This window comes from Cervus elaphus, chromosome 5, assembly GCF_910594005.1.
Source record: "Cervus elaphus chromosome 5, mCerEla1.1, whole genome shotgun sequence".
Classification (NCBI taxonomy): Eukaryota; Metazoa; Chordata; class Mammalia; order Artiodactyla; family Cervidae; genus Cervus; species Cervus elaphus.
The window spans coordinates 105,669,384-105,684,084 of NC_057819.1; the positions used below are offsets into that span (position 1 = coordinate 105,669,384).

General features: G+C 39.1%; 1 protein-coding gene across 20 annotated transcripts in view; it reads left to right on the forward strand.

Annotated features, from left to right (window-relative positions):
• Positions 1 to 14,701, forward strand: part of NCOR1 (nuclear receptor corepressor 1) — a 116,424-nt gene that overhangs the window by 48,493 nt on the left and 53,230 nt on the right. For 14 of the 20 annotated variants that reach the window (XM_043903933.1, XM_043903932.1, XM_043903930.1 and 11 more), the window contains 9 exons: positions 580 to 752; positions 1,906 to 1,996; positions 4,052 to 4,230; positions 4,670 to 4,724; positions 5,402 to 5,503; positions 8,530 to 8,657; positions 10,189 to 10,406; positions 11,282 to 11,344; positions 13,152 to 13,291. In XM_043903933.1, coding sequence (XP_043759868.1) covers positions 580 to 752; positions 1,906 to 1,996; positions 4,052 to 4,230; positions 4,670 to 4,724; positions 5,402 to 5,503; positions 8,530 to 8,657; positions 10,189 to 10,406; positions 11,282 to 11,344; positions 13,152 to 13,291 — 1,149 coding nt within the window. The remainder of the gene's footprint in view (positions 1 to 579; positions 753 to 1,905; positions 1,997 to 4,051; positions 4,231 to 4,669; positions 4,725 to 5,401; positions 5,504 to 8,529; positions 8,658 to 10,188; positions 10,407 to 11,281; positions 11,345 to 13,151; positions 13,292 to 14,701) is intronic. The other 6 variants (XM_043903944.1, XM_043903934.1, XM_043903937.1 and 3 more) reach the window with 1 other exon arrangement.

Sequence of the window (14,701 nt, forward strand, 5' to 3'; positions counted from 1 at the left end):
TCTCTAAAATCATTCATTCTCGATTTCATGTAGTTTACTGGATTTCTTTTTATCATAGAGTACAACCAGTTTCTGCCTTTTCCAGACTGTAAAAATGTTCATTATATGGCATTATTTATAGTAAGAAAAAATTGCAAGTAACCAGAACTTCCAACAGTAGGAGGGTGGTCTAAGTGTGAGTGTTTTCTTTGACGATGGAAAGGTGACAACAAAATGTTAATCTGCTTGCCTTTGGGATTACAAACTATTTACGTGTTTCTATTTATCATTTTCCATTTTTTTGACAATGAAGACTTAATTGTTACCAGAGTGGCTCAGCATGTAGTTTGTTGATTTGTGTAGTCTTAATGTTGACTAAGAAATCCAGCCACGATAGGCTCTGTGTGTGGATCTTTCATAGAAAACAGCTCCCTGTCTTTCTCTTCTTTCAGATCAAGGACACCTTTTCATTCACAGTTGAGTCATAGGCCAAATGTCCTTCTGACTTAGCCTTAAGAAATAACCTGTGCTTTTAAGTATTAGGTTTATCAGAATCACAGAGTTTAGTTTAATTATTAATTTGCTACGGGTATTTAATAGGAACAAAAAATCTGCCAACGTTATGATCAGCTCATGGAGGCATGGGAGAAAAAAGTGGACAGAATAGAAAATAACCCTCGGAGGAAAGCTAAAGAAAGCAAAACGAGAGAGTACTATGAAAAGCAATTTCCAGAGATTCGAAAACAGAGAGAACAGCAAGAACGGTTTCAGCGGTAAGTGGTTTGATATTTTTCTTTGAATCATATTTTTGATCTTTCACAATATTTATTGTCACCTGAATCTAACCATTAAGAAAGTTCGTAGAGAACTTTTGTTATGTTTTTCCTTTTTTTAAAATAAATCCAATATAGTTGATTTACATTGTGTACCAGTGTCTGCTGTACAGCAGTGACTCAGTTTCACACATACGTACCTTCTTTTCCATTATGATTTATCCCAGGATACGGAATGTAGTTCCCTATGCTATACAGTGGGACCTTGTTGCTTATCCATCCTATATATAATAGCTTGCATCTGCTAATCCCAAACTCCCAATCTATCCCTCCCCCACCCCTTGGCAATTACAATCTCTTCTCTACGTCTATGAGTCTAAGAACTTTTATTTTGAATATAAAACTTCGTTATCAACTAGCAATATTTATGTCTTGGTGAATCTAGTAACTTTTTATATTTAATCACGCTGTTGAATCTAAATTTAAGTGAATATGTTGAAATTCTTCAGTTCTTGAAAATGCTCATTCCTTTTGAAAGGACAGTAAGAATAAGACAATGTTTCATGGTCCTTCGCTATCTTTCAGCATAATCAAAAGTCTTACTAAATTGTTTGCTAATTAAGAAATTCTTTGTAATTGGTACATAGTTTCTGATTTGTTTTTACTTTAGAGGACAAGTGCTTTTGCAAAGGTAGAATCTTTACTTGTCTTTTCTGCTGTCTCATGTGAGTCATGGAAGCCCTGGTAACCACAGTTAAGTTGTTGTGAGGGGTGATGATTGGATTTTTGTTCCCCTCCCTTTATAAATGTTTTATGTATTCTTCTAAGTCTGCTGTCCTGTGCTGTGGGAGGACAGGAAATGAAAATGACACCAATAACTAGTTTTCCAGATGTTTCCCTCAAACAGTTCTGCAATTTGAATTTAGACATGTAACCTTTAAAAAGAAATTTAGCATTTAAATTGTTACTAATTTTAGAGATAAATGAATTAAACATATTGCTTAAAAGTAGTTACTCAATAGCATTTTAGGGGTTTTTTTCCCCTGACTTCTAGTCCCACTCAGAAAGCAAATTGATATAAAAGTAATCTAATTGATACTTCTTCTTTATGAAAGGCCTTTAAATATATATGTAATTTCTCCCTCATATTTAGAGTTGGGCAGAGGGGAGCTGGTCTTTCAGCCACCATTGCTAGGAGTGAACATGAGATTTCTGAAATTATTGATGGGCTCTCTGAACAGGAGGTAAGACACTTAATATATTTAATTCATGTTAATTGATTAGGCATTTTAGCTTCATACCCTATGAACTAAGGGTTCATTTGTATATATATGAGAGAATGCTTACAGCGTTTGAGTTTTTCCAAAGTACATGGCCAACCTTCGAAGGTTTTAAACAAGGCTGCCCTGAGATCTTACCTGGTGTTTTGTGAAGATGGCTTTGGCAGCAGGGAGGCCTGAAAAGAGGTGAGGACACTGCTATGATTAAAAATAAGGGCCTGAATCAGGGCGACAGTGGTAGAAATGTGTTGAGGGGCCTGATAGGACAGATTAGTAGAAGGCAGAATGGATAGGACAGGAGTGGGGGGAAAAGACGAGCAGGTTAGAGGATGGGCTCCTGCTGCCGTTTTCCTGAAAGAGCAAAGGAGCCGGTGTTGGTGTGTTGGGTTGTGGACCTGAAGTTCATTGGGGGTGGAGTAGGGGGTGATGTCTAGGGTGTGATCTCTAGCCAGCTGAGCCTGGGAGAGATCGATACGATGTTAATAAATCAGTTCTGAATAAGAATAAATTTCGGTTTCTAGCACTGAGTCTTCATAGCTGTGTTTACACTCTCTGAAGGTTGGTCCAAAAGCCATGTATTAGCTTTTGCTAGTTTTGGTTTTAAAATGACTTTTTGAAAACCTCCTCTCTCAATTCTGAAGGGGTGGTCCTCTTAAGTAACAATCAAAGACAATTATTATATTGCTGTACATTTCAGGCTTTGTGGCCATGATCTCTGCAGTGATGACTAACTCTGCGTTTAATTTCTTTGCTTACTGTTTGAAACTGATTGTATAAGGGGGGCATCTGTAAGCAACCCAAGCTAGTATTAGGTGAATACTAGCTGAATGTGAAGCTAGTGAATGTCAGTGAAAGTGAAGTCACTCAGTTGTGTCCGACTCTTTGTGACCCTATGGACTGTAGCCTACCAGGCTCCTCTGTCCATGGGATTTTCCAGGCAGGAGCACTGGAGTGGGTTGCCATTTCCTTCTCCAAGTGAATGTCAAGCTAGTGTGAATGTCAAGGTGAATGTCAAGCTAGTGTGTCTGTCCCAAACTACATTTTGGTGTTTAGACAGACTGAAGTTGAATGTGCTAAGTCACTCCAGTCATGTCCGACTCTGTGATCCCATGGACTGTAGCCCTCCAGGGTCCTCTGTCCATGGAATTCTCCAGCAAGAATCGTAGAGTGGGTTGCCATTTTCTCCTCCAGGGGATCTTCCTGACTCAGGTATCAAACCTGCATCTCTTATGTCTCCTGCATTGACAGGCGGGTTCTTTACCACTTGAGAGTCCCTGTAAAATGAGAAACTCTGTCAGGAGTTGACTAAGGCAATGTCCACTGCTAGGAGAAGAGTTTCAGAAGACCTAGCCTTGTGTTGGGGTCAGTAGTTATAATTTTCGGTACAGGTTTTCTCATGGAAGTTTGTTTATAAACTTGAATTAAGTTTTGGGAAGATAAATTGTATAACTGAAACCAAGTTTTAGTTGAAATTTGAAGGATGATAGTCTTAAATTTGCAGTGGAAAGATTATGTAAGATTAGCAAGAAGTGTTTAATACTTCAGTATGTCTAGTTAATTTAAAATTAATGACCTTAAGATTTTGGTTCCTGTCTGTGTATTTTTCTATTTTATTTTCTATAAAATGATGTTGAGACTTTTTTAAATGAGGCAATATTAATGTTAATAAGTGCTTCATATGGTCATTACTTCAGTGATCTGACATCATTGTGTGTCCTTTAGGTCTAAGATCCATTAGCTGAAGTATCTGCTGCGTTTAAGGAAAGAACTCTTCTCACATTGTAGTGGTGGATTTTAAAAAAATAGTACATGTACTTTCTGCCTCTCTGCCTCTGTTATTCACACAATGAGTGTTTATTAGATCCGTATATAATGACCATATGTTAGATGTTATGGTACCACTGCTGTTGTCGTTAAAGTGCATATGTGGTGTTTCAGTGTCTGTTAAGATAGTTATAGTCTGTGGTCCTCTTTAAGTTTAATTCTGTGTAAATTGCATTTCTTCTTTGTTTCCTTCAGAATAATGAGAAACAAATGCGACAGCTCTCTGTGATCCCGCCTATGATGTTTGATGCTGAACAGAGACGGGTCAAGTTCATTAACATGAATGGCCTCATGGAGGACCCTATGAAGGTTTATAAAGATAGGCAGTTCATGAATGTTTGGACTGACCATGAGAAGGAGATCTTTAAAGACAAGTAATTTAAATTTTAAATTATTCTCTAATAGAAGCTTATATGAGTTAGTGAAAAGTATTGGCATTTGTAAATTGAATTGTTTCCCCCAAAACATGGCCCCATTTTGGCATTTGAATAATGTGGGAGGCAGAGAAGACAGATAGGATGCAACCTGCCTGTAAAGTTATAGCTGGAAATGACACCACTACCCAAACCTGAGTGGTGTCAGAATCACTGGGGGTGCATTTTAAAGTTACTGATTTCTGTGCAATACTGTATCCCAATCCAGTCAGTTCCTGGTGGACTGTGCCCAGGAATCTGTGCCGTTTAAGAGGACATTGGCCTTTAGGAGTCACTAGGAATTAGTCTACATTATATTTGTATTCCCAAGGGCTTCCCCCACCTCTTTTTAAGTTGTTAAAGTGTGTGTGTGTGTGTGTGTTGTTTTTCTTTTACTTAGGTTTATCCAGCATCCAAAAAACTTTGGACTGATTGCATCTTACTTGGAAAGGAAGGTAGGAAATGGTTTACACTGAGATTGTTGATAGATTTGGGTTGGTTGCTGCTTTGAAGGTTTTGTGTGCTAAAGCACAGAAGTAGTTAAATAGAGTTTTTGCAAAGGGCTTGACACAGAAAAGATTCTTATGTGAATAATATTGTGGTATTTACAATCATATGATGATGGTTCTAAGCACAACACAGACTAATTTTCACGGTTAATGAAAATGACCTGATACTCTGTTTCCCTAAAAACACACAGGTTACAGTGTTTTTCTGAACCTCATTAAACTTCTAATTAAAATTTCAGAGTCCTGATTTTCCCTGAATTTGTTCCACAATGTATTATTGGATGTTGGGTTTATGAACAAAATATTTAAAGAGACATTTTGAGTATTTACTTATATAGAGGAAGAAAGAGAATTTAGTTACTGGTTAATAAGAAAGTGCTTAAATGTTTCTGATAGTTTCTGGTATCTTTTACATAATTTGTATTAAGACAGCTGTAATTGTCCATCAAAACAGTAGATACTATATATATATATATATATATATATAGCCTAGATATGCCTTAAAGAGCTAGCCATTGGTGTTTTTCTCCAGTTTATATTTTGAGAACACTAGAGATTTTCCTTGAAGATGTTATTTGATTTTTTAAAAATTCAATCTCATTGGATCCTCAATTTTTTTGTAGAGTGTTCCCGATTGTGTTTTATATTACTACTTAACCAAGAAAAATGAGAATTATAAAGCCCTAGTAAGAAGGAACTATGGAAAACGCAGAGGGAGAAACCAGGTATGTTTCATTATTGTATGGAAACTATTTAAGGTTGGTGGAATATAAAGATGAAAAATTTTATAATAGGGGCTTTCTCTGTAATTGTGCTTCAGGAATTGACCTTTCTATCAAATTAATTAGAATGTTGTGAACATGCTTTGATTATTTTGAAGTTAATATATATTTAGTGTGTTGCATTTTCTATTTTGAATGCATTTTAAGTTTCTGGCATACCAAAATTAATGAGAAGTTTTATATTTTCATGCTATTGAAATTGTGCATGTCAGAGTTAACAGTTGTAATATATCTTAATGAATACACCACCCTTTCCAGTCCTTTGGTCTGTGAAGGGGACAGGTAGAGTAAGGTGACTAGAGTCAAGGGTTGCTTGATAAAATACTTGGAACCTGATTGTTTCAGGTTAGCTTCAGTTCTGGGGTTGAAGCACTCGATGTCAGAAGCTTGTGTCTAATGCAGTGCAGTGTGTGTTTTCACAGTGGCAGTTCAGAACTTTAGAAGCTCTTTTCCTTCGAATAGCTGGTCAGCTGCCACCACAGCTCCCTCCTGCTCTTCTGTGTGCCTCATGCCCTGAGACCACTGGTAGGACGGTGGCACCTGTGGGCACAACAGCTACTGCCATCATGAGTGTTCTGACATGCTTTGTTCTCCACAGCCCCCACCTGCCTTCCCTGGTCACTCTGATCTCCAGATACAGGTTCCCTCATGATGTGTGGTCAGAAGTGTCTTGTGTGTTCTGGGTCATTGTTTCCTCCAGAGCAATGCCACCTCTTGGGATGTGGTCTTACACCGCAAGACTTCAGAAACAGTGTTTTTTGGTCAAGAAAAGTATAGAGTGTTTGATGAGTCAGCTGTGTAAAGGCTGTTGGAGGTCGGGGGAGTCGCGATGGGGATGAGGGGCCAGGACTGAGACCCTAGTAAGTGAGGGGCATTGGTGGGTGGTGTGTGCAGAGCACAAATGTCCCTTTGCTTGTAAGGTTCTGCTGCAGGCTAGTTTCAGGCAGCAGGGCATGTGGGAGTGTTTGCTTACCTGAAGACCCTGGTTGGTATTAGGGCAGAAGAGTATTGGGGGAATACAGTTACATGTGTTGTTAAAACCCAAGGACAGTGGACCTCTTTCCTTGTCTTCAGCTGAGTTGACACCTTCCCATGGCTTCTTGGGGCTGTAAACTGTTTCTGGGTTATGCAACCCACTTGCTAGACAGATGGCTGAGTTTGTCATTGGTGTACCATCTTGTTTCAGATGACAGATGAATGCTACCTTTGTGGGGTGCAGGGTGAGGTTACTAGCATTTGAAACAGGTCTTGTGACCACTGTGGTATACTCGAGAGTTGGGGTGAATGAAACATTCCCAGTTGTAAAGCAAAACTAGTCACAATTGGAGAGTATGCATTTGAAAATCTTCCCGATTTCTTAGTTTTCTCTAAGGTGATAATGCATACCCAAAAGAAAATGAAACTTGCAATTAGAAGGGTATGAAGCTGTGAAGGTCAGATAAGGCCAGCGAGGGAGTTGTGGTATTGAAACAATCTAGCCAAAGTGCCAGAGTGGAAGAGTGGATTCCATTCTTGGTGAATTGTGGAAATTTCATAGAATCAAGATCATGAGGACAGAAAGCAGGATTGGCACCAGTGGAAAGGTGGGATGGGGGGCACTTGAGTCGATTGCAGGGTCCTGGAGCTGATGCATGCCCGCTGAAGATGGTGGTGGTGATGCCCTGGGGGAGGTTTGTCAAACCTGGTGGGCATGACCTGAAAGTATTTCACACGCAGGATGTCATGTTGATAGAAAAGGCAGTGACTAGCATCTTGAATCTGAAGAATAATGACAAGGCCTAATGAGCCATGTGATAAAGTCATCTCTGTGTTCCTGGGAGACTTTGAGAGTCAGTCCTTAACACCAAATGATGAAGAAAGGTGTCATAGGCAGACTTTCTGAAATTTGTAAAAAGAAGATTTTAAACACCATGGTTGAACAGTGTTCTGGAAGGGGCGGTCGGGAACAAGACGGGTTCTGATTCTTCTTCCTTCCACCTGGGTTAGAAGAAGGCATAGTGTAGGACATTTTCTGGAGAAAACTGAAGAGAAATTATCTTAAGGAAAAAGCTAATGGTAGTTTTGGGGAGCCGGTAAAATACTTTGAGGTTCCATCAAAAATTAAGGAAAATTTTGCTTTGTTTTGGGCAAAGGTGTGAAAATGTTGGGTGTGCTGAGGGTAGCCTGAGCACAGACCCTGTGGGAAGGGGCAGAGGCTGGAAAGAGGTACTGTGCCTGGGATGGTCCTGTTTGGTTAGGCCGTTGGATTTCTTCAATGAACAAACGTAATAGAACTCAACACAAACTTAATTTTACTTTTCTCTCAGAGTCACAATTCTAGTAGTTGAGACAGCAAAGATATAAGGGTCCATATCTTATCTCTCCCAGTCTTTGTTATATGTTTATTTACAGTCACTTAGTTGTAATTACAGCTTAGATATATTTGAGTGTTTACTTTTCACTTTGTTGTATCCATAGTATTTTTCTAAATTGCTTCATTCTTGATTATGACCATGACTGTATACTATTCTGGTAAATGAATGTTTCCCCAAAGACAAACAACATAAAGAGGTTTCTTGTAGTATTATCCATAATGATGAAAAAATTGGCAACATGTTAAATATCTAATACTAGAGGCAGTGGTTTGATAAATTATAGTTTATCAAATTTCACAGCAGAATTGAAATGTTTAAGTGACAGATTAGATGTTGGAATTAGAGAGAGTACCAACCTCAGATTTCTAAGTGGAATCCTAACATTGTCACCTCTCTGGATCCAAACACAAGGAACATTTGTGTGTGTGTACCCTTGTAAACAATACATACAGACTACATTAAAGAGCTTTCAACTGATTTTTAATGCATGACCCCTGGTTACATTGTGGAGGATTAATTAATAAGTTTAATTTGTTGCATAGATACTTATTATCATTACAGTTTGAAGAGCTGTTTCTTTTACTTTCCAACTTTACAAATGATGGTTCATTCTAGCAGCAAATTGCCCGACCCTCACAAGAAGAAAAAGTAGAAGAAAAGGAAGAGGATAAAGCAGAAAAAACAGAAAAAAAAGAGGAGGAAAAGAAAGATGAAGAAGAAAAGGATGAAAAGGAGGACTCTAAGTGAGTTAGTTAAATATTATTGTTATTTGAAAATAATGAGATTGAATCTATTGAAAGTATAAAATTTTAGATTTTAGAAAAATCAATGGGATGTGTGCTTTGTTGCCTAGTGGTTATTTGACATAATTAAGGAGTGGAATATTCTAGTAAGTATAACTTTTGGATTGATGGACTTATTTGCCAGATATGACCTAGTATGTTTCAGAAGGGATGGACTAAATAATACACAGTAGTAGTTGCTTGTGTAGTTGTTCGTTTCTTTTTAATATTTATTTTGTTATTTCTCTAATCTTCTTGGAAATACTGAAGGTTTGTCTGATTTAGAGGCAGTTAAAGCAGCCTAAATCATTTGTCATGGTTTTTAAAGTGTTGAATACTCATGCTATTCTAATTTTGTACTTTAGGAAGAAGAAACCTATAGTTTTTTGTTTTTCTATTTTTTTTTTACTTATTCAGATAAAACATTTGTCCTCACCACGTGATCAGTGGTTATAAGTTACTCATAAGTGCTTATAAGTTACTGCCACATCTCGTTTTGACTTTGTTCTTAAAATCCCTGGTTTGTTTAATGAGTGCTCATATACTGCTTCTGAGAGCTCAGTCTTCTAGAGGGTGCAGAGACCTGTATGACGTGTACTCTTCTCGGGCAGTTTATAAGCCAGGAGGGGAATTAGGCAAGATCCAAGTGGGAGGAGAGGAAAATGGCCTGGAAGGCATGTGCGGAAACAGTAAAGTGTGCTGGGAGACTGAAAAGAGCTTGAGATTTTCTTCCACCTGCATAGCCTAGAGGACTTCATGCAGGAGCCTAGTGGTCAGTGTGGGTACAATAGAGGGTGTAGCGTGGATGGACAGGCCTCCTTGGGAAATGGCAGATAGTGGTTTCATTAGACTGGAACATCAGATGCCTCAGGAGAAAAGTAGGAGGAGGTTGGGGTTCGATATGTACAGCCTTAAAGAAAGCTCAATGTGGACTTCACTCAGGGAGCAATGTGGCTCTGTTTGGGAATAGGTAGGATTAGCATTGCTGAAATGGTTTCCTGCCACAGCTCTTCTACTAGAATGTGGCTCTGTGAGCAGTTTAGGATGAATGGAGAGGTGGGGGGCAGGCGTGAAAGGCTGGGGCTGGGCTGCTGGGGCTCTGGACATGCACAACGGTGATAGAAACACAGGTGGTGGGAGAAACGTTAGTGAGATGGAAGGTTCACTGACGGGGAGTGACGAGTGCAGGAGAGAACTGCAGGCGCGGTCAGGTCTGTAAACTGGGTGATGGTGAGGGTGCTGGTTCTGTCGACAGCAGGCAGTTGGGGCCCAAGGGAGCAGGGAGCAGGAAGCAGGGTGGGAGGGCGGGCATGTATTCAGGCGGATTGAGTTTATGTTGATGAGAAGCCCAAGTGGTTATTCCAGGTAACTGAGAGGTTTTTTTGGGGGAGGGTTTGTTCAGTTTCTGTTTGAAGAATTTTCAAAGCTTTAATCTTTTTGGTGTATGTATACTTTTAAATCACACAAAATGTTCTCTGGCAACTGTTTCTAGAGAAAATGCCAAGGAAAAGGATAAGACAGAGGGGACAGCTGAAGAAACTGAGGAGAGAGAGCAGGCCACGCCCCGGGGCCGGAAGACTGCCAATAGCCAGGGCCGCCGGAAGGGCCGGATCACCAGATCCATGACCAGTGAGGCTGCGGCGGCCAGTGCTGCTGCGGCCGCAGCCACTGAGGAGCCCCCACCACCTCTGCCACCGCCGCCAGAGCCCAGTGAGTGGACAGGGCTGGAGCGAATGGGCCACAATTTTGTTTGGGATTCCATTTCAGTGCTGGGGTGTGGCAGGAGGGACATCTGATACTGGCAGCCTAGAAATCCTGATCTGAAACTCTGGCCTTTACATTTGTTAGACTGTAATATCAAAGTCTTCTGAAAAACAGCACCAGCCCTGACCTCACTACCCTAACACCGTGGGTTTCCTTTGTACTTAGTTGTAATCCTAGTGTGCATGTCACCTTGTTTTCTGAGGTTTTAACTGGGCACGTGTCATGAATGTTTTCTAGTTTCTGGGTGGTCTTTATTTTCACTTTTGATAGCTTTGAGATGTTGGCCATCTCGTCCCCCTTTAAAGCTAACATAGATGGCACTGTAATGAAAAAAACTTGATTCACATGGCATTTTCTTTCTGTTAAATTAACCTTCATAGGAATAAATTCTTAGACAAGGAAATACTGGGTCTAAGCACAGGCATTTTTCTCTCTTATTAGGGACTATCTTCATTAGTTTAAAAAAGGATCATATTAATGATGAGTCCTGTCACTGGTGGCTCAGTGGTACTAAGTTTATCATTATATGAAATATTGATGTGAAGAAAGTGCAAGTTCTGGGAATGACAAGGATAAAATGAAGGAAATAATTTAGACAGGTGGATGGGGGCAGATCATAGTGGGCTTTGTTTTGACTATATCCTGTTTTGCTTAGAAAGCAAAGATTTTTAAATAGACGAGTGTTGCAATTAGATTGGTGCTTTACAAAGATAACTGGTGAGAGTGTGGAGGTATGTTTGGAGTTAACAGATTATATGCTTGGTGCTGTATAATCTATGGATGATTTTTCTCTAACTTACTGAGTTCTACCTTTGTTTCAGTTTCTACAGAACCTGTAGAAACTTCTCGATGGACAGAAGAAGAAATGGAAGTTGCTAAAAAAGGTAAATGATAGTAGTTCAGGTTCTTCGGGTTTGTTTTAGTTTGTTTGTTTTTAGGGTTATTAGTAATGAGTGATACGGAACTAATTTCTTTTTAATTAAAAAAAAAAAGTTCTTCCACAATGGAAGCAGAATTTAGAAGTACACTTAGAAGGTCTTTTTGATGGTATCCTGCTCTGTAAGGTACCCCAGTGTGTCTTGTTTGAGGGACCCATTTTTGAGGGATTTAACATACTCTCTCATTTTATTTTGAATGTCTTGTTAGAGAGCAGGTAAGCTACTTTCAGTTTTACAGAAGAGTTGTGATTAAATGCTCTTAATGTTGTTTTGGAAGGTATTTGATATAAAAAGTCTCTTATTTAAAAGTTGCATTTAATAGAATGATAACTATTTCCTCAGTTTGCATTTAGTAAGGCTAAGTTTTATTACAAACTGCTAAGAAATTGTGTTGTGATTCAGAGATGAGAGCATGGACTTTGCAGCCAGACAGATGAATGTTTGAGTTCTGCCTCTGACACTTGTGTAGCATGTGGCCTTCATTTTACTCTGGAACACTATGGGTTTTTTGTTCTTCTCTTCTTGCTTATAAATGACCTGTATAAAGTACAGGTCATACAGTTTGAAATTAGCTAAAATTTCTAAAAGGATAAATAATTGGTTTATAAATAAATTACTTTTTAAGTAAAATAATTTTGAGAAAGTTTAGCCAATTCTTTTGAGGGTTAAGGATTTACCTTGAAGTTCCAAAGAGAAATTATTGCAAATAGCTTGACCTTTTGGTGACACATTTCAGATTTATTTTCTATTTAGCTGGTAATGAGTAACACATTTAAGAATCATGTAAACTTTGCCTGAAATACAGCAGTTTAGAGTGTTCTGTCCTCAGAATAGTTTTATTGGAGGTGTGTTTGCCATGACGGTTGTACTCACATGCCTTGCTGTCATCTGACCATCACAGCACAGTAAGCGGATGCCCATGTGGCCACAGCTTGGTCTGGTCAGAGGCACATCCCCACACCTGACTGCTCAGGCCCCTTCCTTTCAGCTTTTGTCATATGCTGGCAGAATCTGGAGGTGATCTTCAGTTTTCATTGTGAAGGAATCTACTGGTGTTAACCTTGAAAAGTTGATGTTTTCCCCACCAGTTGTTGAATTTGCACTAGAAATTCCTGCTTGGATACACCTATGTCTAATGTACATCTCTGTGTTTATGCGTTTATATGCCCATATTTCGTGCACATATGTTTCTGTGTGCATATGTGTGTCATTTGTTGGAAGGAAGTCAGATTGAATAGGTTCCTGTGATGCATTGTATTACAGAAGGTTTAAGACAACCTGGTTGATATTTTCGAGGGGATCCTTGATTGGAAATGGACTGGGGACATGTTGATTATACCTGGAGCCTCAAGTATGTGTCTTTACGTGGTGTTAATCACTGACATTTGATTGCCTTGTTAACCTTGTGCTGATACAGTGTTCCCCAGGATCTAGAAGTCCCTAACCACACAGTTGACAGTGTCTGGGCTCTCCCTGTGTGTCCGCATTGTTCTGGTCCTCTGGGAGATAACACAACAAGGACAGGGTCACGTCCTTCCAATACTGAGCATGTTTGAACTTTGGGTAGAAAAATAGAGCTGTTAATGAGATTATGTCGATCACATTTCAATAAGCATTGAAATGTATCAATAAATAACTGAAAACACAGTGTTAATGATGGTGAGTGCAAGGATTTAGGGGTATTGTATTATTTTTCTTGCTTGCTGTATCAGGTGACTATTCAATTAATGTTTGGTTTGTTTTTAAAATACAGGTCTAGTGGAACATGGTCGTAACTGGGCAGCAATTGCAAAGATGGTGGGAACTAAAAGTGAAGCCCAATGTAAAAACTTCTATTTTAACTATAAACGGAGGCACAATCTTGACAACCTTTTACAGCAGCATAAACAGAAAGTGAGTATATCAGAGGTGGTGAATCTTTTACTTATTGTTTTTTTTTGTGTGTGTGTGTGCTTCAAAGATTGGTTTTGAAGAAAACTTTTTTGTAGCATTACCTATATTTCTTGGCACAAGTTGACTCTGTTTATTGCCCAAAGAGTAAAATTTCTGTTAGTAGTAATGGCAGTGCGGTACTTTTGAATTACTGTAAACTGGATTTGAAAAATATGAGCATTTTGGAGTTTGAATTGAAAACTTTAGAGTTCTGCTGACCATATTGAATGAGTTGATCTGGCTTATTAAAAAAGATGTTTTCTCAGAGACTCCATGGGGTAAAGACTAAAAACCAGCAAGTTTTGAAGTCTTATGGAAAAAATTATTTAAAGATTATTAGAGATTATTGAAAAATGCCTTAACAAGGAAGTTCCAGTGTTCTCAGAGTCTACAGAGCCCTTTGAGGGCTCCATGAATATTTTGTTTTCATAAGAATATTAAGATGTTCCCTTTCCCACTATGTGGACATTTGCATCCTTGGGGTCAGAGAAGCTTGAGTGAGAGTGCTGGTACCTTAGTGTGGACCGTGGTGGCACTGCCAACTCAGTGCACTCTTCATCTCCAGGCAGTTGCAGCTTTGTTTTTGTAAAATGGCAGTTTCACTTAGTGCCCTCAGTGAAGCAAATAAAACTTGACTTCGGTAAACCTTGAGTCTTGCACACGTGTCTGTATGATGGTGGGCAGGGCAAAGAGCCCTCTGCACTGTCTTGGGCCAGGGTAGCACTTAAGGAAAGGCACACTTGGGTTGTTTGAGCTCCAAGCTAAACAAACCTCGCCTTTTTCATGGAATGTCATTTTTAATTAAAAGAATGACAGAAAAACTACACTTTTCAGACCTGAAAAGTTTGCAGACATTTTCTTGAAAATGAGTGAGCCTGTCTTGAAAGAAAACATCCATTAATACTGGTTACCATTTTAAAATTTCCAACTTTTAGGCAAAAATTAAAATTTTGGTAAATGCATCTCTCTCACCATGAGCTTAACATCTTCACACTACTCAAAGACTTTTCTGATGAGACTATCTAGCTGCTAGCATTATGAGGAATTTTTATTTTTCTTAACATAATTTTCTGTGTCTTCTACATTCCATGACATTATTTTTATTAGAAAATAAATGTGTATGTTATTTTTACTAGAAAAATAACATTTTTTGGAGGGGGAGAAGAACAGGAGTCTTTTGAGCTTTGACTCTTTGTCCATGTAGAGTGATGCTACTGCTAAGTTGCTTCAGTCGTGTCCGACTCTGTGTGACCCCATAGATGGCAGCCCACCAGGCTCCCCCGTCCCTGGGATTCTCCAGGCAAGAACACTGGAGTGGGTTGCCATTTCCTGCTCCAATGCATGAAAGTGAAAAGTGAAAGGGAAGTCACT